Consider the following 26,524-nt stretch of genomic DNA (forward strand, 5'->3'; position numbering starts at 1 on the left):
GGGCTGCCACGGCTGCGGTCAGGAGCTCTGGACACCCAGGCCCACAAAGGCCGCTTAGTGCTTCTGCTTTTCCTCACTGGGCCCCGTGGGCCAAGGTCTCTGATCCTCACCATGCAGGGGCCACAGCTGGGGGCGGGCCCTGGGAGAGCAGCCCCCCAGATGCAGGGACAGGAGTGTCTGTGGAACCCTGCAGGGGTGCTGCTGGTGCCTGCCTGGCACTGGAGGGGCAGCCCAGGCAGATCCCCCGTGGCTTGGCACTGGCGGGCGATGTGTGATCTTTGAGTCCTTGTGTGAATAAAAGGCTGGAGACCCACAGCAGGGCAGGGCCTCACGTCCTTGCCTCAGCTGGCTTTGCATGCCCTGGCAGAGGCCATGAGTGTGTGTGCCCCCTGCCTGCCTCCGGGAGGTGGGAGGGCCTTGAACACAGACCGCTCCTGTGCTGTTCCCCAGCCAGCCACATCCAGGGTCTGAGTGCTGTTGCTGCCCAGCTGGGCCCCTACAACCCAGGAGCCAGGACTCCAGCCTGCAGGCAGGTGTGGCCTGAGCCTGGTGTGACACCAAGCTGCTCCAATCAGTCCTCAAGCCCCGGACCCTGTCTATGTTCTGCAGGGCCAAAAACAACACAGCACAGAAGGGCACTTGCTCTCCCAGGTGTGAGCCCCAGGGCTGTTTATTGGGGTGCTTTGGTCCCTCACAGTCCAGGCTGACAAGTGTTTAGCAGCTTCCCCTCCCCAGGGACCCTGGAGTGCTGTGGTCCATCATGAACCCCGCCCTTGAGGGTGGGGGAGCAGAGCACAGCAGCCTGGCATGGGGGCTCCAGGGGCATCCCCCACAGGCTGGATGCAGCCCTCCTGGGTACTGCAGTGGCGAGGCCCGGGCTGTGGTGTGCACACCCACCTATCCTCCATGCTCCTTCCCCTGCCTGGGTGGGCCCGACGCTCACTGCAGCTTATAGGTGACCAGTATGGGCTTCTGGTGGCCTTGCAGTCACTTCCTCTCAGTGTCCAGGACGGCGGCCTTGCTGGACTTCCGGGGGCGCCGCAGGAGCCAGGAGGAGGGATAATGGTTCATCTTGGCTGTTGGGGAGGAGCGCGCTGGTCAGCAGCCTTGCCCTGTGGACACTCCCTGCACACTGGCCAGGGCTGGCCTCCCCTGTGGGAATCCAGGAGGCCACACGTGCCTGACAGCCACATGCGGGAGCCAGGGGCAGCGGCCCCACACTCCCCGTGGCCAGCCCTGGCCTGCCAGTGTGGGAGTCAGCACACACGGACACACTGGTACACATGTGTGTGCATCCACATCATGCATACAACCCCACACGTGTGTAAACACACAGTTCCCCTCCCAGGAACATGCCCCACACGTGTGTAAACACACAGTTCCCCTCCCAGGAACATGCCCCACACGTGTGTAAACACACAGTTCCCCTCCCAGGAACATGCCCCACACTCAGGTTAAGGCCCCTCTTGGCAGCAGCGCTGGAAACCCGTGCACCCCTGAGCTCCAGCAGGGGAGGCCAGCCTCCACGCCATGGCTGCTTTCCCCAGCTTCAAGCCTCCGCAGAGGTCAGAGGCCCAGGGGACCCTCATGGGAGCATCTGCTGGACACAGGCCAGGCAGAGGGGATGCCGCCTAGAAGAGAACCAGCCAGATGGGTTCCCATGCGGCAGAGAAACAAATCCTGCCTCCTGGGAAGGGGCCACCATCCAGACAGGGTCCTCCATGTAAGCCATGGATGGGCCTCTTCTTTTTCTTACAATCGTGACAGTTGGGGGAGATGGCTGTCACATGCAAATGAGCCCTCCCCCGGGGCTCTCTGCAGTCCCTGGGCAGGGGCGGGGTGAGCCACGGCAGCTCCCTCTCAGATACTGCAGGGGACCAGAGTCAGTGACGTGGGTGATGCAAACAGACTGCGCTCTGACCCCCTCCCTCCAGCCCGCACCTGATGGGAAATGCGGTGTGCTGAGGATGCAGACTTGGGGCCAAGGAGCCAACATAAGCAGCAAGAAGGGTCTCCCTGAGCATCATAAGGCCAGTGTGATAGGCCCAGAGGCACTGGGCTTGGCAAAAGCAGACAGGTGAGATGCCACGCTGGGAAAAGCACCCCAAATGGGCAGAGGGTCACATGTGTCCCAGAACTCAGCAGTAAACTGTGTTTGACCCAACTACAGATAAGTGTGGGAACGGACACGCCTTGAGGTCCATGTCAGAGCACTTGGCCCCTGAATCCTGGGAGTGGACGCCCATCACAGCTGTGGCAGCTTGCCTGGCACATGCCAGGGCACGAACATGACTACTTCCAGAGGTGGCAACAGTGCAGGTGGGGTGTGTTCTACACACAGGCCAGCCCAGAGGCAGCGTGCGACTCTGGGGGTGACAGCCCACAGGAGTGGGGCTCAGTCAGTCACACGGAGCCAGAGATGGGCCTGGGGGACAGACATGCACGCACACACGTTCCTGGCAGTGCCTGGGAGGCAGATGGCTGCAATGCGGTGCTGGGGAAGCCCCCACCAGGGAACCCCCGTTCAGTTAGAACAAGTTCTGGGGAGTAACAGCCGGCCCTTCCCGAAAGTTCCCCCACTGTGTCCCTGAGGGGTGACAGTGTGATGCAGGTTCAAGCCTGCGTCCATACCACACATCTGGGCGTGCCAGCACTGCCTCCCCAGTGAAGTCTCAGCAAAGCTGGTTGGTGGGGACAGCCCCTCCCAGGAGGCAGCTCTCCGCAGACGGGGCTGCAAGTCCTGGGCTGCGGGCATGGAGACGCCCCGTGGGCTGGAACCAACACCTGGCCCCGCCCCACAGCACACACATGCAGGCTCACTGAATCCGCAGTGACGGATCAAAGACACGCGCCGGGACCCTCACACCTCGCGGACAAAGGGGTCTGTGTCTGGGCCTCCCCCATCTCTGCTGTGAGGAACACACGATGGGGTGAGAATGGGATGTGGCAACACCTCAAGTCCTGAAGCAGACAGGCAGGGCAGCCGGCTCCCCCGGGGAACGCGGAGTTCCAGCCGCATGCGGGACACGGCTGCACACACAGGCATTGGGGTGTGTGCAAGTGACCAAAGAACAGCATCAGGAAGACACCCAACCTCATCTGTCTTGACCAGCCTGAAGGAGACAGCCCCAGGACTGGGCAGCTCTCACGCAACACACGGAAGCCACACAAAAAGCAGATGTTGGAGCAGGGCCAGGCAACAGCTTCCCTCCTGATAGCGACGGGCTCAGGCTCCATTGCTCAAGCAGCAGCAGCAGCAACCTGAGCGGGCTGAGGACGAGACAAGGCCCGCCAAGGCAGCCAGGCTCGGGCGGTGGGGCTGTAGACCCCAGGCTGCGTGGGCGCAGGCTGTCAGCAGTGCCCACTCTCCCCTGGCTCCTTGACCTGTGTGTATGCAGAACCCTGACTCCCCAAGGTTCCAGACCCTTTGTCTCACCACAGCCTTCCAGCAGGGACCCAAGCCCCACCCCCACCCCTGCTGGGCACCTGCGTCCACTGCCAGCCACCTCGCTGCTCCTTCCAGGCTCTCTGGGCAGCTGCCACTCCCCTTGGAGCAGGTACAGTTGGGTTGGGGAAGGTGGCACACCCTGCTCTGGTCTGGGGCACAGGCCCCCCTCTCCACACCCAAGCGACCACAGCCTGCCTGGATGTTGTGTCCTAGGGGGCACATCCAGCTCAGACACCCTGACCCACCCACAGCAGACTGTGGGTCCCTGCCCCCGCCACTCTGCACTCCGCTCACCACACCCAATCATCCTGCCACCTGCTCCCTGCTGGTGCTTGCCAGCCAGCCTCCCACAGATCTGGAGGGGCTGGGCAGGACCTTACGGGGACAGGGAGGTGTGAGGTGGTGCTGAGCTCACTGCAGCCCAGGAGAGGAGGAATCTAGGCAGAACAGCAGCAAGGGCCATGGGCACTGATCTGCTGGCCCCAGCCTGGGTCTCCACCCAGGGACACGCATGTCCTCCAGGCACAAGGAACTACAAGGTACCTCCCCCCAGCTCCTCCTGGCCTAAGTGTCCCCACCGAGCCAGGGCAGCGGGTGTCCACAAGGGCTGGTACCTGGTGGGCGTCTCAGGGTGCTGCTGGCCCTAGGTCCAGAAAGGAGGAGTGTTGTCAAGCTATAGAAGCCCAGCGGGCAGACAAGATCATGGGGCAGCCAGGTAGGCACACACACCCTGTCTACCCTTCCTGGCCCAAAGACCCTCCCCGAGAGCAGGAAGAGCCGCCACGGGGACCCCAGGTGCACCTGCTGCACTGCCCACAGCGCAGGCGCAGAAAGACAAGGCTCTGGCAATCCTGCTTCCTCCTCCGGAGCCAGGGTACGGCAGGGCAGGGAAGGCTGGGCTGTCAGCTAGAGCCACAGCGGGCATGCAATCTGGCAGGTGGGGGGCTGGAGGGACAGTGTGGGCCCTGCAGGTGGTGACACTGCAGCCCTCTCAGGTCACCTGTGCCCTCCTGGCACAGCTATGTAGCAGGACACAGTCAGTTTAGAACTTTCCAGAAAGGCAGGGCCTCCAGTGGGAGCCTGAGGGCAGTGCCCCAGTGCACTGCGGGTGCTGGCCTCCAGCAGCCTGGTCAGCAGACGGAGAGGTGGCCACAGGGCGGGCAGAGGGCTGGACGTGCTCCCAGGGTCTCTGATGGTACTGCAGCTGCTTGCCATGCACAGAGCCCTGCAGACCTCACTGGAGTGACCCGCCATACATCCGAGGCCAGCCTGGGAACTGGCACAGAGAAGGGACTCATATGGTTCCCATATCCCCTCCCCAGATGGCTCCAGGAGAGCTGGCCAAGCTCTGAAATATTTAGGAGACAGAGGATGCGGAATTCCCAGTGAAACGGAGGGGCGAGGTTGCGAGTCAGTATGGGGCTGGAGCCGTCACAGGGTGGTACTGGTGGGGGGGGGTACTGGTGGCTGGAGCCATCATAGGCCACGCAGGCTATGGGGAGGGTGCTGGTGGCTGGAGCCATCATAGGCCATGCAGGCCATGGGGAGGGTGCTGGTGGCTGGAGCCATCACAGGCCATGGGGGGGTGGTACTGGTGGCTGGAGCCATCATAGGCCACGCAGGCTATGGGGAGGGTGCTGGTGGCTGGAGCCATCATAGGCCATGCAGGCCATGGGGAGGGTGCTGGTGGCTGGAGCCATCACAGGCCATGGGGGGGTGGTACTGGTGGCTGGAGCCATCATAGGCCATGCAGGCCATGGGGGGCAGGCTGTGAGTACATTCACCTCAGGAAGACACACTGCCAGGCAACAGGCCACGCACAGGGCCCAGGGGAGGGAGAGAGAGGTTTCAAGGCCACACAACAAGTGAATGAGCATGGGAGCTCAACCCTCCGTGGAGAGTAAGGGTGCCCGCATCACCCCTGACGCAGAAACCAAGAGCAGCACAATCCCAAATGAACCGGTCATGAGGACTGGGACAAGGTCCCTTGCTCACACAGCCACACTCAGGATGGCCCTGAACAACACACGAGTTCCGCAGCGGAAACAGGGCCCAGCAGAGGCCCAGCTGCCCACAGGTTTGTTTGATGGGAGGCAGGAGGGGGTCACCCCACTTTGGAGAGGCATCTCAACATCAAGGGCCATCTCAATAAAAAGGGGACAATGATGGGGAGGCCTGATGCCACCTGGATGGGAGTCCGTAAAAGCTGAGAAGAGCCAGGCAACCCCAGGGGCCACGGCGCAGCAGTGCAAGCCCACAGGGAAGGCACCGTCCTGTGCCAATCAGCCGAGCTCAACCACACAAGACAATGTTGCGCTGTGGCCACCTGTAGGGCCATCACCAGGGAGCAGGCAGATCCACTTTGCTAAACCATGCTGTGTATCAGAGTCAGCTGCAGAAAATAACCTGAATGAAACAGAGCTGGAAGGCGAGTCAGGTCACAGCCAAGTCTTCAGCTGAAAACAGAGGAGCACTGTTCACAAGACTGTGAGTGCATTGTGTGAGGTGTGAGTGTGTGCATTGTGAGAGTGCATGAGTGTGAGGTGTGAGTGCATGGGAGACGTGTGAGTAGTGTGTGATGTGTGTTAGTGCATGTGTGTGAGGTATGTGAGTACACGTGTGCATGTATGAGAATGCATGTGTGTGAGTGTGAGGTGTGAGTGTATATATGTGAGGTGTGTGTTTCTGTGTGTGAGGTATATGAGTGCATGAGTGTGGGGTGTGAGTGCATGTGTGTGAGGTGTGAGTGTATGGGTGTGAAGTGTGTGAGTGCATGAGTGTGAGGTGTGAGTGCATTGTGTGAGGTGTGAGAGTGTGTGTGAGGCATGAGTGTGTACATGTGTGAGTGCATGTGTGTGAGGTGTGAGTGTATATGTGTGAAGGGTGAGTGCATGTGTGTGAGGTATGAGTGTGTGTGCAAGGTGTGAGAGCATGTGAGGTGTGCATGTGTGTGGGGTGTGTTAATGCACGTGTGTGAGGTGTGCGTGCATCTGCGTGTGAGGTGTGTGTGAGCGAGCGTATGTGTGAGGTGTGCATTTTGTGAGTGTATTGTGTGGTGTGAGTGCATGTTTGAGGTGTGTGTATGTGTGTGAGTATTGTGAGGTGTGTGAGTGCATGTGTGAGATGTGAGTGTATGTGTGTGAGGTGTGTGAGTGTATCGTGAGGTGTGTGTGTGTGTGAGGTGTGAGTGTGTAGTAGGTGTGTGAGGTGTGTGTGTGTGTGAGGTGTGAGTGCATGTGTGAGGTGTGAGTATATATGTGTGTGCAGATTCCTTGTGATGTATGTTACGATAAGGTTTGTGGGCCCGGCACGATAGCACAGCGGCTAGAGTCCTCACCTTGAACACGCCAGGATCCCATATGGGCGCCGGTTCTAATCCCGGCAGCTCCACTTCCCATCCAGCTCCCTGCTTGTGGCCTGGGAAAGCAGTCGAGGACGGCCCAAAGCCTTGGGACTCTACACCCACGTGGGAGACCTGGAGGAGGTTCTGGCTCCTGGCTTTGGATTGGCTCAGCTCCAGCCATTGCGCTCACTTGGGGAGTGAATCATCGATGGAAGATCTTCCTCTCTCTCCCCGTCTCTGTATATCCGCCTTTCCAGTAAAAATTAATAAATCTTAAAAAAAGGTTCATGTGTGTGCAGAGAGCCCTCAGGATGTGTTCCAGGACTGATTGCAATTCCATGAGAAGATATTTCCCCACAAGCTGACACCTTGTTTGTGAATATTCAGTCATTTTCATGGTCCGTATTGTGTATATTACGAAATATTCAATGTTAAATAAACCACTTTAACCTAGGAAAAGTGTAAAAGCATATTTAACAGCAAAGATTTTCCAGGCCTGGCTGAGTGTTCACCTGCCACCTGCCCTGCCAGCCCGGTGTACCTGTGTCCGTGTGTCCACTGTGCGCCTGTGTGCTGTGTACTGAAGCACCCGCTGAGAGTGCACGCCGAGAACACTGACACGGCTGGCAACACACCTCACCCTGTGTCTTCTACAAGTGGATGGTGGAGCCCACACCCAGCCCGCTCTGACAGGCATTGCCCCCAGTACTGAGCCCCTTCACCGGAAGACCAGGGACTGGCCTGCGCTGGGCTTCACAGCCCGGCCGCACCTCCACCATAGCCAGAGCCCCACAGAAAAGATGCCCCGACACCACTGCACCCAGCACCTGAGCAAGCACTTCAGGTGGCCCACAGCCAGCCACCCGCCTGGGGACTCTTGGACAGAGGTCCCCCACAGGCTGCTCTGGCCAGGAATGCCCTGACCCCCGGATCTGCCCCAGTACCCACTCCACCTCCTCCTGGCAACCACCTTCTGGTCTGTGGACAAGGCTGGTCCCAGCCCCATGTCCATTGTTCCTCCTGGCAACCAACCTACAAGCCCCACCAATACTGATCCGATCCCAGTGACTGCTGTGTCCAGGTCACCCAGCTCACCTCCAGCACATGGCAGGCACAGAGCCAACGCAGGTGGAGGTGGCAGGGAGCCGTGGTCTGTGAGGAGCATGATGGCATTGAGCCCCAGGACAGAGCAGCTACTCCCCCTGGGCGCCCACCCCAGTACCCTGGGGTCCGCTGCTCAGCAGAGGCTCTGGGACTCCACCAGGGCTGCAGGGTGGCAAGGCAGCAGAGCAGGGCGCGGTAGGGCTGCGGGGTGGCAGGCCTGGAGCAGAGCAGGGCGCGGTGGGGCTGTGGGGTGGCAGGCCTGGAGCAGAGCAGGGCGCGGTGGGGTTGTGGGGTGGCAGGCCTGGAGCAGAGCAGGGCAAGGCGGAACGCACACTCTGAGGGGCTGTTTTATTGTGAGCTTGGATTCCACAGGCCAGAGCCTGGGTGGCCCCCGTTGTAGGCAGAAGGCAATGGGCATGGCCCTGACCCAGCTCAGGCCACAGGCATCCAATGCTGCTCCTCCCACTTCACAGAGATCCTTCCCCTGTCCACTGGTCAGCCTCAGGGCAGGGCTCTGGAGGAGGAGGAGCAGAGGAGGTGGAAGAAGGGCAGATGAGTATGGGAGGAAGAGGAAGGAGGAGTGTGGGAAGAGGGGTAAGACCCTGGAGCCCCCACTAGGCAAGCAGCCTCAGGCCCCCAGTGCCCATCCCGAGGCCCACTCCCAGGAATGTCCAGGAGTCGGCAGGGACAGCTCCTTCACAGCGGGGTTGGGGTTGCCCTGGTCTGCAGGCCGCAGGGCTATGACCAGATTCAGGGGGCTCCCAAGCAGGGGCCTGTTAGGAGCCCATTCTGCAGAGGACAGAGGGGATGACTGGAGACTCCCAGGATGGACACACTGAGCACCTCTGCACACGCAGACTCTGTCCTCCCCTGTCAGCCAGGCCTGGTGCGGCACCTCTACCTGGGTCATCAGGAGGAAGAACGCTACATTTACAAAGACACTTGCTGATGTCCACCATGACACAAGACCAGGTGAGCAGGCTGGGAGCAAACTCCCAGAGACAACCCCAAGACCAGTGCCCAGAAGTCAAGGGACAGGGGTCTCTAACAAAGTCTCAGGTGTCACCACAGCCCCAGGTGTGAGCAGACACTACAAGTGTGACCACAGCCCCAGGTGTGATCAGAGCCCCAGGAGTAAGCAGACACCCAGGTGTGACTACAGCTCCAGGTGTGATCAGACACCCCAGGTGTGAGCAGTCACCCAGGTGTGACCACAGCCCCAGGTGTGATCAGACACCCCAGGTGTGAGCAGTCACCCAGGTGTGACCACAGCCCCAGGTGTGAGCAGACACCCCAGGTGTGAGCAGACAACCAGAACAAAGATCCTCAGGCACCCATGACCAAACTCTCTGGGCTCTGCAATGCCACCTTCCAGACAGCTGTCACACAAGAACACCCCCAGGTCAAATGTCGGTCTGATCCCATGGCCCCCCTGCTCCCACCCCTGCACACCCTGGAAGCAGGTCCTGGACCTGTGGAGACTCAAGGAAAGCAGCGCAGCCAGCCCGACCTACCAATGGCCAGCATGTCTCCACAGTCCTTCTTGTGGAACTCGGCCCAGGCCCTGGTCTTGCAGTGCTTGCTGCAGGTCATGACCCCGTAGCAGCGCATGCAGGGTGACAGGCGGACCCCAACGGAGCGGCCACAGTGACAGCAGAACTTGAAGAAGGGGACACTGTAAGAAAGGGTAGGCCTGTCAGACATTCCATGCCCAGCCCCAGCCCTACCAGCAGCAGGGCCGGCCCAGCCTGCACCCCCCCGCCCCACACACAGGGAGAACGGTACTCAACTCAGGCAATGCCTGCCACACCCTGGAAGCTGCTCACAGGCCAGTAGGGAGGAAGGCCACAGGCACGCATGTGGGGCCTGTGGGTGTTGCCTCGCAGTGCCTCCTGCACTTTGATGGGGACCAGGAGCCTCTCTGACCCAGCCAGCCACCCAGGCTATGTGGGAGGGGCCAACTACAGGACCAAGCCTGGCTCTTCCTCTAGTCCTGGTGCAGTGAGAAGGTATGGTGCTGCTCTCAGGAAAGGCCAGGAGGGGGCCGGGGCAGGGCTGGGCCTCAGCACACAGCGGGCAGCTGAGCACTTACTCAATTCAAGGGCAACATGGAAGCAGTCTGGGCTGAGCTCCTGAGGGGCTCCCTCTGGGGATGGCAGGGGGACGTAAAGGTGGCAGATCGCAGCCACGACAACATGGAAGCAGCCAGGGTACAGTGCACACGGCCAATGCTGTACTATATCCTCTTTCAGGGAACACGACGGGGGCAGCACCAAGGGACGGGGGTGAGGGCATTGACACTGGAGGACACTTCAGCCCAGGAACGGACAGATGGGCATCACCACTCTACATGGCTGCGCAGGTCAGGAAGGCCAGGCACAGCAGGAAACATAGAAAGACGGGGCAGACCGCTATACCCCACGTCATCAATTGAGGAAGTCAGGGATTAATGCCAAAAAGAGCTCCCTGTTCTACCCAGTAACACCGCTGACTTCCAGTATAGGCACACCTAATGCAGAACGAAACGACGTGGGGCAGAGGGCAGAGCAGACGACATCAGGAATGCCCACTGTGACACACACACCACACACACACACCTGAGGAACACTGTGACACACACACCACACACACACACACTGAGGGACACTGTGACACACACACACCTGAGGAACACTGTGACACACACACCACACACACACACACACTGAGGGACACTGTGACACACACACACACCTGAGGGACACTGTGACACACACTTGAGGGACACTGTGACAAACATACCACATACACACCTGAGGAACACTGTGACACACACCACACACACACACACTGAGGGGCACTGTGACACACACACACACCTGAGGAACACTGTGACACACACACCACACACACACACACTGAGGGACACTGTGACACACACACACACCTGAGGAACACTGTGACACACACACCACACACACACACACTGAGGGACACTGTGACACACACACACCCCTGAGGGACACTGTTAAACACACACGACAGTGTTCGATCAGTGTCTATCAAGGCAGTACACTCCTGACCTCATGTTCTCCATGCCCAGGGTTAATGTAACATTCCTGCTGCCTGAGCAGGGCTAACTCCAGGAGGTAACTCCAGGGTCACAGACTGGCAGCTGTTGCTCCATGGTGTGGTCCCAGGCCCCCAGTGCTCACCTCCCCGTGTGGGTCCCAGGCCCCCAGTGCTCACCTCCCCGTGTGGGTCCCAGGCCCCCGGCGCTCACCTCCCTGTGTGGGTCCCAGACCCTCGGCGCTCACCTCCCTGTGTGGGTCCCAGACCCCCGGTGCTCACCTCCCCGTGTGGATCCCAGACCCCCGGCGCTCACTTCCCTATGTGGGTCCCAGGCCCCCAGCGCTCACCTCCCCGTGTGGGTCCCAGGTCCCTGTGCTCACCCCGTTTGGGTCTCTGGCCCCTCAGCACTCCCCTCCCTATGTGGGTCCCAGGCCCCCGGTGCTCACCTCCCCATGTGGTGTCAGAGCCCCAGCGCTCACCTCCCAGGGTCCTCCACACTCGATGTCTTGCGCACACTGGAGGTTCTTTTCCTCAGCCTGTGGCTTGTGACCAGCTCAGCTGCAACAGAGACCACGTTAGTGACGTGTGGGGGTGGGGGAGCCCTGGGTGCTGCGTCTGTGGTGCTTCAGACAGGCCTCTGTGCTGTGGGGGAGGCAGACACCACAGTAGGGGCCAGGATTGGGTGCACCCAGCATCAAGGGAGGCAGCTAGCCCCATCTGCCTCCACATCTCATCCATGTCCACCAGTTCACAGCCTGCCGGTCACCACCTCACCCACACTGCTTCCCGGCAGTGGCCCCAGGAGCTGCATCAGAGCCCCCGGGAGCTGCCACAGTGCAGGTCGTCACAGCCCCTCTCCAGAGTTGCTCTCGGGCAGCTGGTGGCCAGGGACCCCCAGAGCAGTAACCTCCACCATGAACAGTCCAGGGCCATCTGGTCCCTCTGCTTCCCCGTCCAGAGAGGCCAGCTAATGTCCGCTTCCCTGTTGCTCCTTGTGATGCAGGAACCCTATGGAGGCTCAACAGCTGGCCGGGAGCCAGAGGAGGAAGCTGGGGTCCAGAGTCACAGGACACGGGACCAGAAGCCCAGCCATGTGACAGTGACAGCACATGACAGAGAAATGCCTCGGGCCCCAGTGAGGTCCAAAGAGGATCTGGCAAGGAGGTTGCTGTCCCATGGAGGAAGGACTCTTCTAGATCACAGCACCGGGCCAGCCAGGAGCCTGGCGGCCCCTCCGCCACAGCCTCTCACTTTGCAGGGAGTCCTGGTCGGCCATCTGCCCAGCTCTCATGCAGGGACCCGTCATCGCTTCCTACAGCTGAACACCGCCCACCTCCCAGGGTTGGTACCCATGGGGTACAACCCATGAGTGTCCACAGCCACCCCGGGCGTGTCCAGGCCAGGCTCCTAGTGGGCCCACTGACATGGCCAAGCTTGTCACTTCTGCCCTTTGCCCAGGGAACCTACAGCCCCACAGAGCAGTCCCACTACGTCAGGGCTCCGAAAGGAAAGAGCAGGGAAGGCAGCTTCTGCCTCGTCGCCCCCCAGGGCTCTGTACTGCTGCGCTCCCCCCACTCTGTGCCACCTGCACTGACCTGGTACCCCAGGCTCACGGCCCGTGTGCCATTGCCCAATGCCCACTCGTCCACTGTGCCCACTTCTCTTGCTCAGCTCACCCACCCTGCCCATCACCTGCTGTGCCAACGTCTCTTGTTTAGGTCACCCACCTTGCCCACCCACCTGCTGCACCAATGTCTCTTGCTCAGCTCACCCACACTGCCCACCCACCCACTGTGCCCACCTCTCTTGCTCAGGTACAGTGCCTTTGGATCCCACTGGCTTTCCTTGGCAAGCACCGCGAGACGCAGCTGGGTGCCCATGTGCTCTAGCAGCCTCTTCCGGGCCAGCAGGGTCTCCCGCTCCGCCGGCATCAGCGCGTGGTACGGGCAGTGTGCGATCTTCCGGTCCTAAGGTCAGCGACAAGTTCACTCTGGGGCTGGCGGTTTCTGAACCCCACCTGTCTACACACTCAAGCACCATACCTGGAAGAATTTGAAGTAGCCATAGTCCACGGCCGTGCCCACAGCCACCTTGTCGCCCTGCGTCAGCATCACGGGCCTCAGGATGTCGGCCCCGTGGAGGATGAGCTGGTCAACCTGCACACAGCAGAACCAGGTGGACATGAACACCAGAGCCGGAGGCGGCAGCCTCCCTGGGACCCATCCTCCACCTGCTGCAACTTGGTCACAGGCCAGTGGCTGCCAGTCTTTGAGGACACATTGGCCAGACTGTTGGACAGCAGCCTGAGGACCCCACCTGGCAGGCACTTCCCAGACACCACTGTCGCCTGCACTTACTCCCCATGACACTAGTCGGACACGTGCGGGGCATCCAGGGCCTACAACACAGACAAGGAGGTGCTGCTGAGCCTCGTGCCCATGTCACGGTGGTCGAGGCTCCACTGCTGCCCAGTGTGGTCAAACCTGGACCGAGTTCCTGGCCTCAGCCCAGGGGCCCAACCCTGGCAGGGGTTAGGAAGTGGACTGGACTGGGTCTGGCCCAAGATGGACAGGGGAGCCAGGCGTGGCAGCACAGTGGGGACGGGGAAGTGGAGTGTGCAGAGATTGTGGTCACATCCTGTCTCAGCTGAGCTGGCCACACCAGGGCCAGGGAGGGCCCAGGAGGGAAGGTTGCGAGGGACCTGAGGCGGCCGGAGCAGCCCCAGAGCAGCTCAGAGCACAAGACATGCATGCATGATGGCCTCTGTCAGGATACGCAGGAAGCCATGTGACCAGGCGTTGGCTCTCCCCTCAGGGCCAGGACACGGGACAGGTGTCGCAGCCCTGACACCAGGAAGTTGGCACAGCCACATCACAATGCGTCAGGAACACAGTCGTGTCTCTATTCCCACAATGAGACCTGAATGGCCTAGAGGTCCCAGAGCTACTGCACACAAACCCCACAACCACAACAGGGTCCAAGGACCACCAGCCCCCCCTCATACACACAGACACCCTGTGTCCCTTAGATCTGCCCAGCTGCCCCCCCACACACAGACATCCTGTCTCCCCTAGATCTGCCCAGCACCCCCACCCCAACCAGGACCAGCCCCTTCATACACACCACCAGAACGAACCCTCCTCAACCAGGACCAGACCCGTCACCAGGGCCAGCCCCTCCAGGACACCCTCCCCAGGACCAGACCCCTCACCAGGGCCAGCCCCTTCATACACACCACCAGAACCCTCCTCAACCAGGACCAGACCCCTCACCAGGGCCAGCCCCTCCAGGACACCCTCCCCAGGACCAGACCCCTCACCAGGACCAGACCCTCCAGGACCCCCTCCCCAGGACCAGACCCCTCACAGGGCCAGCCCCTCCAGACCCCCTCCCCAGGACCAGACCTCTCACCAGGGCCAGCCCCTCCAGGACCCCCTCCCCAGGACCAGACCTCTCACCAGGGCCAGCCCCTCCAGGACACCCTCCCCAGGACCAGACCTCTCATCAGGGCCAGCCCCTCCAGGACACCCTCCCCAGGACCAGACCTCTCATCAGGGCCAGCCCCTCCAGGACCCCCTCCCCAGGACCAGACCCCTCACCAGGGCTGGCCCCTCCAGGACACCCTCCCCAGGACCAGACCTCTTACCAGGACCAGACCTCTCACCAGGGCCAGCCCCTCCAGGACCAGACCCCTCACCAGGACCAGCCCCTCCAGGACCCCCTCCCCAGGACCAGACCCCTCACCAGGGCCAGCCGGCTGCTGGTGCTCCTCAGCTGCTCATAGGCAATGTCACAGACAACGCACAGCGCACTTCCCAGGCCTTTGGTCAGGGGCAGGTTGGGGTCCACGCCATGGGACAGAAGCTCTTTCACGATCTGGACACAGGAAGTGGTCAGTGACCCCAAGTCACCTCCCGGGCAGGCAGGAGCCCAAGCTGCACACAGCTGTCCTTTCCGCATGGCTCTCACGGGCAGGGCTGCTGGGCTGCTAGGCTGCTGGGCTGCTGCCTCTAGCACCTTCCCCGGGCACTTCCTGGCTGCTCTCAAGTGTCCTACCAGTGTCCCCAGCACAGGGTCAGGGCACAGCCTGACCCCTTCCCCAAGGACGTCCGCCTTGTACCGCAGAGCCTGTAGCTTCTGAGTACCCCGTGCCTGCTCTCCACCATGTCCACACAACCCCTGCACAGCACGCACCATGGGGCTAGACTCAAGACCTGCTGCCCCAGAAGGGACCCCTCCTCCTCCTACCATGTCCTGTCCCCCAGGACGGACCCCACTGTGTCTGTCACCCTCAGAAGGGACCCCTCCTCCCACTGTGTCTGTCACCCTCCCAGAAGGGACCCCTCCTCCCACCGTGTCCTGTCCCCCAAGAGGGACCCCTCCTCCCAGTGTGTCTGTCACCCTCAGAAGGGACCCCTCCTCCCATTGTGTCTGTCACCCTCCCAGAAGGGACCCCTCCTCCCACCGTGTCCTGTCCCCCAAGAGGGACCCCTCCTCCCAGTGTGTCTGTCACCCCCAGAAGGGACCCCTCCTCCCACTGTGTCTGTCACCCTCCCAGAAGGGACCCCTCCTCCCACCGTGTCCTGTCCCCCAAGAGGGACCCCTCCTCCCATTGTGTCTGTCACCCTCAGAAGGGACCCCTCCTCCCACTGTGTCTGTCACCCCCAGGAGGGACCCCTCCTCCCACTGTGTCTGTCACCCCCAGGAGGGAGCCCTCCTCTCACATGTCCTGCCCCCATCAGGAGTGATCCCTCCCCATCCCAGAGTGCTCACCAGGTCGTTTCCACTGGCAATGGACAGCGACAATGGGGAGTGGCCACTCCAAAGCGTGTTGGGGTTTGCTCTGTGGGAGAGAAGGAGCCGGACTATTTCTGTGGCACACTGGGGGCGGGGGAGGGAGAAAGGCAAAGGCACAGCATGTTAAGGGGGTTCCCTCAGCCCAAGGTGTGGGAGGCTATTAGCTGTCAAATCAATGTGGCCACTCAGCTGTCCCTTCCTTCTTGCCAGCACCATGCCCAGGGCACAGGAAGTGTTCTCAGCATTAAACGGATGGGTATGTGAGCATGTGTGTGTGTGAGCTCGAGTGTGTGTGTAAGCATGTATGTGCATGTGCGTGAGCATGTGTGTGTGACTGTGCGAGTGCATGTGTGAGTGTGTGAGTGGATGGGCAGGTAGGTGTGAGCGTGTGTGTAGTGGGTGACTGGAAGGGTATATGGATGGACAGAGGGGTCAGTGTACATCCAGCACACGGCAGCTGCAACTGCGAGGGCCCTCCCTGGCCAGGACCCCAAAGGGCCCCGTGACCCAAGAGGACAGCCCAGGCACTGGGGCCCCCGTCTGTGGCCCCTGCCTTCCCTCTGAGCCTGTCTCCATCCTTACTGTTTGCAGGGGCCATTCACAGCCCTCTATTCCTCCCTCCTCCTCCTGTTTTGACGTCCACGAGGAGCTGCCCTGGGCAGCCCTGACGTACCATGCAAGGACCCTCCTCAAATACAAGTTCAGATAGCTGTGCTGGGCCTGCCCCTGGGGCCTCCTGGGGCCTCCTGCGGCCCACCACCCTTCCCCACAGGGAGCTGCCAGGAGAGCCTGCGGGAAGCTACCCCCTCCTTCATCCTCTTCCTGCTGGAACACGATGTGACAGCTGGACTCAGGGTCATGTTTAAGGCCCCACACATGTTCCCTCAACCTCCAGGTCAGCAGTCAGTGAGGACAAAAGAGTGAGAGGCTGGCTTCGAAGGCCACTGGAGGGGCGACGAGCAGCCCGCCCTCAGGGGCCTCCCTCCCCAGGCTCCCAGAGGCCTCCTCCCTTCTGCCCAGAGGAGCACTGGCCTGTCCCTGCCACGCCGGAAATGCCTGTACGTCACCTCAGGAACAGGTTAGTCCCTGGTTCCATTCCACAGCAGGGTACACTGAGGTCAGTGTATTGTGTGCCCTGGGACTTGGCTTTCCAAGCTCCCCACCACAGCCAGCCAGCCTCCTTTGAGTACTTTTCACCCCGTCCAGCAACCAACAGACAGGTGACAGTGACAGACACCACCCTAGGCACAGAGGCTAAGATCCCTACTGGGTCCCTGAGTCAGAGACTGGGCACTGGAGATGGAGAGGATCTGTAGCAGGCCAGCTACAGTCCAGGCCACACACAGTCCAGGCCACGCACAGCCCAAGCCACGCACAGTCCAGGCCACACACAGTCCAGGCCACGCACAGTCCAGACCACGCACAGCCCAGGCCACACACAACCCAGGCCATGCACAGTCCAGACCATGAACAACCTAGGCCACACACAGCTCAGGTTGGCCACAGCCCAAGCAACACACAGCCCAGTCCAGGAACAGCCCAGGCCACACACAGTCTAGCCCAGGCCACAGCCCAGACCACACACAGCCCAGCCCAGGCCACAGCCCAGACCACACACAGCCCAGGCCATGTACATCCCATGTCGACCACAACTCAGGCCACATACATCCCACGCTGACCCTAGCCCAGGCCATGCATAGGCCAGGCCACACACACCCCAGGCCACACACAGCCAGGCCAGGCCACAGCCCAGACTAGACACAGCCCAGGCCACACACAGCTCTAAGCCAAGCTTAGCCCAGTGGTTTCTAAATGTCTGCTTGGGTCCCAAGAAACTCAATCTACATGGTGACATGTGGGATGCCTGGGTGTGTGTTCAAACCATTCCCAACGTGCACACATCTCCCTTGGCGGCTCAGGGACACACGGGCAGACCTCGACTGGTACCGTGTATTCTGTCTCTGCATTTCCTGTTCCACTCTGCTGTGGAAATGCTGGATTGGGAGATGGCCAACGGACCAGGGGCTTCCAACAGCTGGGCCCCCAGCACACATGTCAGCACAGTGCACCCCAACTGTGCACACAGCAACACGGGTGCATGTGTGTGCACCATGTACAGGCAACACGAAACAGGCTGACTTCCTGGAGTGGCTCACACACACACATGCAAGACAGGCACTCACACATGCCAACCACACCCCCAGCTCCTGCTGGCTCAGGAATGACTCTGCAAGGTGACCCTGCAGCCCACTGTCCTGGCCATTGTCCTCACACTCACAGGCCACGTGCAGCGCTGCCCACTCCCCTGCAAGGTGACCCTGCAGCCCACTGACCTGGTCATTGTCCTCCCGCTCACAGGCCACGTGCAGCGCTGTCCGGCCCCCCTCCTTCGGGAGGGAGGTATGAGGGAGGTAGTAGGCACTGGGCGGGCCAGGCTCATTGCTGAGCTTCAGGCTTGAGGACAGCAGGTCCAGCTGTGTGTAAACAGAGGGTCAAGTTGCAGGACCAGCTCCCCAGGTGCCAAGAGACCTGGCATACCCTGGCCATGGGGCTACAGCCCTGCCCACAGCAGCCAGGGTGAGGAAGCCTCCTCCCCAGGCCGGGACCCTGGAGTGACACCCCACAGAGTGACTCCAGAGTGCGCCACATCCTGGGCACCAGGCAGCCCCACACAGGTGACAGAGCAGACGCCACCCTGGGAGCCCAGGCCAGAGGTGGTGGTGGTCATGGACAAGACACAGGAGGGCAGCAGGACAGTCCCGGCACTCAGGAGCACCCAGGTCGCACAGGCCACGCCCACACAGCTGCTGCCCAGTGGGCACAAGGGCCCAGGGAGCATGCCCCTCCCTTGTGGAGGCTGTGAGAAGACAGCAGCCCGCAGCAGCGCCGGGGTCAGGGAGACTGCAGCCCAGAGAGAACCAGGACACACGCTGCACACCCTGCCGGCCCACTCCTCACACGCCCCGCCGGCCCACTCCTCACACGCCCCGCCGGCCCACTCCTCACACTTCCCACCGGCCCACTCCTCACACTTCCCCCTGGCCCACTCCTCACACTTCCCACCGGCCCACTCCTCACACTTCCCCCTGGCCCACTCCTCACACGCCACACTCCCTGTCAGCCCATGCACTACCTTCTCTGCCTTGCTGAGCCCTGGGCACCCTGAAATCCCACGAGCTGGGCGCCCCAGGCAGTGCCACCATGCTGTTCACAGAACATAGCACTCTTGGATGGAAACACACCAGGCCTAGCCTAAGAGGGGATCCAGCCTGTGGCCACAGCCCACCAGGGTCCTGGCCCAGGGGACAAGGAGGGGCTGCAAGGGTCCCGCCTGGCCTGCAAGGGGTCGGCAGCTGGCCCAAGGGAGGGTGGCTGACCCAGGAAGGCCGCCAGGCTTTCTCCTGGTGAACTCAGGACACTGGAAATGTCCCTGTCCACAGACTTTGTGGGTGTGGGAGCTCATGTCCCTCCCCTGGTGAGCCCCTGCTCCTCCAAGCACTCATCACTGTGTTTGCCTCCTGGCAGGACAACAGCCCCGAGCTCACTTGCACGGCTGCCGTCACTTCGAGGGAGAGCCGCCCGCACCAGCCCGTGGCCATGGCCCGACTGCATACCTTGCTAGGCTTGTACACGTGGTCCTGGTCAGCCGCCTGAGCGTCCACGTCAGTGATGGAGTGCAGTAACAGCTCGGTGATCCTGACGCCCTCCTCCCCGGGCAGGGCAGCGGCAATGTGGAGTGGGGTCAGGGCCCCTAGCTGCAGGCAAATGCGGCTGTGCTGAGACCCCATGCCAGCCTGGCCCACGAGGACACATGCCCCCACCCACTCCTGTGTGAGACTTCCAGGAGGCCAAGGCAGGTCGTGCCCGGCCACTCCACAGGCTCCACGGCGCACACATGTCCAGGTCAAACCCCTGCCCACATCCCTTTCCTGTCCCTGCTGGGTCCTGGTTCTGTCGTCACCACAGTCAAGTCATACAGCTGCAGCCCAGCCACCGAGATGTGGGGAGGGGGTCAGGGCAAGGGTCCCCAGCCTGATGCCAGCCCAGCGCTTCAACATGGGTGCCCCCTCCAGGGATGGGCAAGAGCCACTGGGGAGCCAAGACACAGGAGGCATGCCCTCTGGGGGCACAGGGGTCTCCACACCCCACATCCCAGCACAAGGGAGGTCGTGGCCAGCAGCTCCCCACCACGTGAATGGGTGCAGCCAGGGCAGCTTAGCAATAAACCAGGAGCCACCTATGGTGGAAGAGAGGCAACCAGCCAGCACACAGGAGCCTCGAACCCTAGAGCCCAGCAGAGCAAGCAGCCCACAGCTCCACAGGGCCAGCGCATGGCCCAGCAAGGCCAGGAGGACATCACACGGTACAAGATCTGGCAAAGTCTCTAGTCGCTTGGCTCTAGCCACTTCCATAGCAACAGGAGCTGAGCTCCCTAAAGCCCAGGGGCTTGCAGTGTGGGCAACAGGTGAAACCTCCATTTGTAATGCTAGCATCCCACAGGGAACACTGGTGCAGCTTCCTGCTCATGATCCCAGGAGGGCCACAGCAGACAGCCCGGGTCAGAGAGAAGGGTGTGTGTGTGTGTGTGTGTAGCAGACAGCCTGGGTCAGAGAGAAGGGTGTGTGTGTGTGTGTGTGTGTGTGTGTGTGTTGATTCTTGTATCTGCTGCTTTGCCTTTCAAATAAATAAAATACATCCTTAAACAAATCAGCAACACATGGGACATCCCACAAGGGCACCGGTTCATGTCCCAGTGGCTCCACTTCCCATCCAGCTCCCTGCTTGTGCCCTGGGAAAGCAGTCAAGGACGGCCCAATGCATTGGGACCCTGCACCTGCATGGGGGACCCAGAGGAAGCCCCAGGCTTCTGGCTTTGGAATGGCTCAGCTACAGCCATTGCAGCCATTTGGGGAGCGGACCAGCAGATGGAAGATCTTTCTGTTTCTCCTTCACTCTGTAAATCTGCCTTTCAAATAGAAACAAAATAAATGTCTAAAAAAAAACAGACTCAGCTGGAGGGTGAACTGGCAGAGATTAAGCTGAGGACATCTCCTAAGACAGGGGCCCCACAGAGCAGCCAGCCATGGCCCAGAACTCCAGGACGTGCGGAGCAGTAGCCCCAGAACGGCAGCAGAAAGGACAGTGGAAAGAAATACAAGAGAACAGACCCGAAGCTCCAACCTGGCATGCACAAGAATGAGGCGAGAAGGAATTCCACGGCCGGGGCTGGTCAGCTCCCACGACACCGTGAGACTAAGGGAGGAAGGAATTCCACGGCCGGGGCTGGTCAGCTCCCACGACACCGTGAGACTAAGGGAGGAAGGAATTCCACGGCCGGGGCTGGTCAGCTCCCACGACACCGTGAGACTAAGGGAGGAAGGAATTCCACGGCCGGGGCTGGTCAGCTCCCACGACACCGTGAGACTAAGGGAGGAAGGAATTCCACGGCCGGGGCTGGTCAGCTCCCACGACACCGTGAGACTAAGGGAGGAAGGAATTCCACGGCCGGGGCTGGTCAGCTCCCACGACACCGTGAGGCAGCCCTGGGTTCTCAGAGCCCAGAACGCTGGCCGACCCCTTGCAGTCCACCAGAGACACGTGCGCTGAAGGACGCAGTCCCTGCTGCAGATGACGGGACAACGCCGTGCAGAACACAGAGCCCAGAGGGGCCAGCAGGAGCAAACATGAAACTCCAAGAAGACTGTAGAACATTCTAGAGGCATGGACTCTGTGGGGCTGCTAGCTCTGCCCTTCCCCCTGCTGTGTCCCTGATGCCAGTGTGATCCCATGCAGTGCAAATTCACAGCCAGATGCCAGGGTAAAGGTGATTCTGCCCCAGCTGGACCCTGCCCTCCCCAAAACTGGGGCTTGGGCATGTGGACACGTAGGGGATGTCGTGGACTGAGGCCAGGCCTGTGGGCGAGCAAGGGTTCACCCTCGACCCTGTCCACAGGCACTCACTTTCAACAAGGGCAGCTTGAAAGGAGAGTGCATAACCAGGGCATGCCATGCAGGGTGATGCTCAGATAATGAGTTCAAAGGTTGTGACCTCATCGTGTCAAAGGCAGAACCCAACAGGTGAGCAGTCAGATTCTGCTCCCCCATGGAGCAGCTGGTGGGCAGGAAGACACGGCAGAACAAGGGGGCCCAGACTGGGCTGCCCTGCCCAGCAGATGTGGGCACGAGAGTCACCGCAGGACAGGAGGTGTCAGTGCACCGCCCCCTGGGAGAAAGAGGTGACCACCCAACCACCGGGCGGTGTCCACATGAGATGCCCACACCATCTCAACACACCATCAGGCTTTGGGGGAACCCCAGTGTGATTCTGCTATTGGATTCTACCCTCCAGCTGGACACATGTGACTGCTCCTGACCCCATAGCCCTGGTTACCCCCGAGCAGGGTGACAGACCCTCTGAGCTTACAGCTGTGGAAGTTCTGGTCTGGATCTTTTGTCAAAAAAGGACAGTATGGCAAGACGATAACACCACAGCAACAGCAAACAACCATGGCAACTGATGAGGTCACGGTAACCTATGATGCCATAGCGACAGAAGATGTCTCAGCAAGCAATGATGCCACTGTGGCAGCCAGTGACGCCATGGTGACCGAAGGCACCATAGCAGCCATGACGGCTCGACAGGCAGTGGTGCCACAGCCGCAGCCAGCCTGTGCTCAAGTGAAGAAAATGCGGGTACGTGCCGTAGGCCCACACATGTCCTCGCGCCCTGTCCCTGGGCAGCCTCACAGGAGCTGCAGGGCCTTGCTTCAGCCTCCTCTGAGAGGAGGGAGCCCCGCAGGGTCAGGGACGGTCCAGGGTCCCGTGGCCACCCAGTAGCCACACCCAGCCCGGGCGGCCAGTGCAAAGCCTTCTCCTCCCTCCACAGAAGCAGGGCTGGATTTGGGTCACTCCATTCACGAGCAGGAGGCAATGAGAAGCTGTTTGCTCCCAGGCAGGTAAGGCCTTGGCACCAGGAACGTCTGGACCAGGCCGCCACCAGGGCAGAGAAGACCTGAGACCTTAGACCAGGCAGCTTCCCTTTACACTGGAGGCTAGGTACCCCAACACCAGGCCTGCCTCTCGACCCAAGGAGACACTTCAGAGGGTCACCTGCAGGCAGGAGACATGACATTGCTTCAACACGGCCTCTCACAACAGTGGACAGCGGGCACTCAGCCAAGACCCCGGGGGCTGGCAGGCCCCACACTGTGGGCAGAGCAGGCACAGCCTTTCTACCCGCCACCGCCTACCTGCCTGGGGAGCCGGATGTCGGTCCTGGCCCCGCTCTCCAGCAGCAGTTTCACCGCATCCATGTCCGCGGCCTTCACGGCCAGGAACAGGACCTGCACGGGCACGCGGCACAGGTTGGGGTCAGCGCCTCGATGCAGCAACAGGTTGATGGTCAGCCACCTGTTCCTGTGCCTGTGAGGAGGCAACGCGTGGTCACAGTGAGCACAGCTGCCCTCACCAGATGCCAGGACAGCCGCGCCTCAGAGACCCAGGCCCTGCCCGGGGGGCACAGCAGCACAGCCAGCCCCGCTGGTGTCAGCCCAGGATGGGGATGGGCAGGGATCCCCCTCTTCAGGGATGGCGCTGAGACAATAGTGTGCCTGGCCCCAAGCCTGTCAAGGCGTTAAGCCTTGCACCCCGCAACATGACACCCACGTGTGCACACGTTACACAGTCAATGTATAACATGGATTACAAAATGTACACACACAGCACAGGTTGGCGGCCCTGGTGGAGGGAAGTGGGGGTCCATGGGCAGGTGGAGAGCCAAGGAGACGGAGGTGGAAGGCTGGGAGAGAGGCACAGGCCGGTGGGCAGCAGGGGCCTGGCCAGTCGGGAGCCTTGGTTCTGCAAAGGTTCCTGGAGCGTCTGCTTGCGTGGGTGCTGGTGTTGGACCCACAAGAGGCCCAGCCAGGCTCAGGCTGACAACCTCCCAGGCCCAGGTGCCATGGGGACAGTGGCTATGGGGTACAGTGTGTGGAGTTGGCACCCCCCAAAGACTCAGCCAGGGCTTGGCCAGGACCCCAGCATCAAACACCTAGATACACAAAGGTCGCACACAGCTGGAGGCCAAGGCCTGAGGGGAGAAGGGACGGCATGGGGGTCTACAGCCCTTACCCTGACACCTGCCTCCAGGAAGGTCATCTCCTGGGGGGGAGGGACAGGGAGCTCACCAAGGAGGGACCCGTCCGAGACTCACTCGACCACGGACAACGCCATCTTCCTCATGGTCCCCTTGTCCGGGACGGGAGCCGCAGGCAGCAGGCTTTGGGCCTGCGCCCCCTTCTCCAGGATGTCCTGTGAGATCTCGATGCAAAAATTGCACACACTCAGGTCAGACTCAAAGTCGCTCTCGTCGCTGTAGAGCGTGTACTTGTCCGGGTTGGGCAACGTCTCCAGTCCTCGGCCGGTGTCGCTGGCGCTGTGTCTCATCAAGGGGTCCTGCCTCTGCTCGCTGCTCGCCAGTGCCGCGGCCTCCGGAGACAGCTCGCAGTCTGCACCCGGGCAGTCCTCAGGCTCCTCGGGCTCCAGCACCGGCGGCCCCTCTTCCGTGGGTTCCACGTCCACGTCAACCAAAGCCAGCGTGAGGTTGGGAACACTCTGGGGCTTGGGAGGCTCCTCCAGAGAGACCAGAGAAGGACATGAGAAGCAGGCAGGGAGACGGAGATGCTGTCCATATCTGCTTCTGCAAGGACCCACACTCACGGCCTAAGGCCCCTGAAGCACCAGGCTGCCAGAGGCTCCCCAGGAGGAGAGAGGTACCTGCAAGACACCTGCACACATCCCCCCTCCACACATGTCCCACACGTCCCCTCCCCACACGTCCCCTCCCCACACACGTCCCACAATCCCTTCCCAACACGTCCCACACGTCCCACACGTCCCCTCCCCACACGTCCCTTCCCCACACGTCCCACACGTCCCCTCCCCACAGTCCCACACATCCCACACATCCCACACATCCCACACGTCCCCTCCCCACAGTCCGTTCCCCACATGTTCCACACGTCCCCTCCCCACAGTCCGTTCCCCACATGTCCCACACGTCCCCTCCCCACAGTCCCTTCCCCACACGTCCCACACGTCCCCTCCCCATAGTCCCACACATCCCACACGTCCCACACGTCCCCTCCCCATAGTCCCACACATCCCACACGTCCCACACGTCCCCTCCCCATAGTCCCACACATCCCACACATCCCACACGTCCCCTCCCCACACGTCCCTTCCCCACACGTCCCGCCGCCTCACCAGCCCTGCTCCCCACACATCCTGCTCGGCCACCTCTCTAACTGGCTGCATTACATACACTGTGTATAAGCTCCAGGACTGAACCTGCTTCCCCGATACAGAGCAGCAGCCGGGAGGCAGGCCAACGCAGAGAGCTCACCAGCACGGGCTTGCTCTCTTCATGCCCACAGCACCAGGGGCCAGCCGGCATGGCAGTGCAGGGTGCCAACCATTCAGGCACACCTCTGCTCCCAGTGCATGCTGGCAGGAGCCACAGCCAGGAGGTGACTCCAGGACGTCCAACAGGAGGGCAGGTACGCCAACAGGAGTCAACCGTGAGCCCACTCACCTACTGCTCTTAAAATGTCACGTGACTCATGCAGCTCAGTACACATCAGCTAACTGACTCTCATCTTTTTTTTTTTTTTTTTTTTTTTTGAGACAATTCTTAAAGTACGGTCCAGGGGTCACCAGGAATTCACTCTGGGTGACTTTGTCCCTGTCTCCCCATAGCCCCCTCCCACTTCTGCTCTCCAATGTTGACTTCTGTGCACGCAGCTCGCAAGGAACACAAAGCCCACAACTTCCCTGTCAATGAGCTTCGGATACCTCTGAGAGCACCCAGGCTCTGGCATTCGGCGCATAACACAAGGCTGTGCCTGCGGACTCAGTCAAGGGAACTCACCTGGGGCTCGGGCAGGGTCCTCTCTGCAGGCTCACCTGGGGCTCGGGCAGGGTCCTCTCTGGGGACTCACCTGGGGCTCGGGCAGGGTGGTCTCTGGGGACTCGCAGTCAAGGGAGCACACCTGGAGCTCGGGCAGGGTGCTCTCTGCAGGCTCACCTGGGGCTTGGGCAGGGTGCTCTCTGCAGGCTCACCTGGGGCTTGGGCAGGGTGCTCTCTGCAGGCTCACCTGGGGCTCGGGCAGGGTCCTCTCTGCTATGTTGGGCTTGAAGGACTTGGCCGGGTAGTAGAGCAGGAAGCACATGGTGAGCGGCGTGACACCCTCATCTGTGCACTTGTTCACGTCGGCCCCAAAGTCCAGAAGGAGGTTGACAACGTCCAGATGACAGTGGATCTGCAGGAAAGGCCCAAGGCCAAGTATGGGGCAAGCAGGCGTGGCCCTGCCCCACCGCAGCGTGCCAAGGCAGGAGTCGGTGGAGGTGCTTACAGCAGCTGCAGCTAGCACGGTGTAGCCCTTGGCATCGGCTACATCAGCACTGGCAAGGTTGTCCTTCAGTATCCCAGCAATCCAGTCACGGTCCCCCTCCTCAGCCTTCAGGACCATCTCCCTGGAGAGCCGCTCCTTGGGCCCACACTGCGCAAAGCCACTGCGGTTCCCCTGCAGGATGGCACCCATGTTCCAGCTGGTGTGAGCCTTCTTGTTCCTGGTGACAGCAGGCTTCGTGAGGGAAAGCCCTCCTTTGGCTCCTCCTCCCCTCATTCCCTCAGCCCCTTAATCCCTAGGGCCCTACTTGCTTCCCCACCAGCCACTCCTGGGGCACCCTGAGCCCCAGTGCCCAGCTGCTGTGGCAATACAGGG

At 61.1% G+C, this 26,524-nt stretch overlaps 1 protein-coding gene across 3 annotated transcripts in view; it reads right to left on the reverse strand.

The window, feature by feature from the left end:
* Nucleotides 1-654: 654 nt before the first annotated feature.
* Nucleotides 655-26,524, reverse strand: part of ANKMY1 (ankyrin repeat and MYND domain containing 1) — a 43,198-nt gene continuing 17,328 nt past the window's right edge. For 2 of the 3 annotated variants that reach the window (XM_058665211.1, XM_058665208.1), the window contains exons 5-17: nt 26,153-26,369; nt 25,895-26,059; nt 23,953-24,371; nt 22,994-23,165; nt 19,358-19,498; nt 18,077-18,217; nt 15,720-15,827; nt 14,691-14,822; nt 12,989-13,102; nt 12,748-12,913; nt 11,426-11,504; nt 9,410-9,570; nt 655-1,076 (exon numbers count right to left, since the gene is read on the reverse strand). In XM_058665211.1, coding sequence (XP_058521194.1) covers nt 988-1,076; nt 9,410-9,570; nt 11,426-11,504; nt 12,748-12,913; nt 12,989-13,102; nt 14,691-14,822; nt 15,720-15,827; nt 18,077-18,217; nt 19,358-19,498; nt 22,994-23,165; nt 23,953-24,371; nt 25,895-26,059; nt 26,153-26,369 — 2,104 coding nt within the window. In that variant the 3' untranslated portion in view covers nt 655-987. Of the gene's footprint in view, nt 1,077-8,234; nt 8,410-9,409; nt 9,571-11,425; nt 11,505-12,747; nt 12,914-12,988; nt 13,103-14,690; nt 14,823-15,719; nt 15,828-18,076; nt 18,218-19,357; nt 19,499-22,993; nt 23,166-23,952; nt 24,372-25,894; nt 26,060-26,152; nt 26,370-26,524 lie in introns of those variants that run through there. The other variant, XM_058665209.1, reaches the window with a different exon arrangement.

This window comes from Ochotona princeps, chromosome 5, assembly GCF_030435755.1.
Source record: "Ochotona princeps isolate mOchPri1 chromosome 5, mOchPri1.hap1, whole genome shotgun sequence".
NCBI lineage: Eukaryota > Metazoa > Chordata > Mammalia > Lagomorpha > Ochotonidae > Ochotona > Ochotona princeps.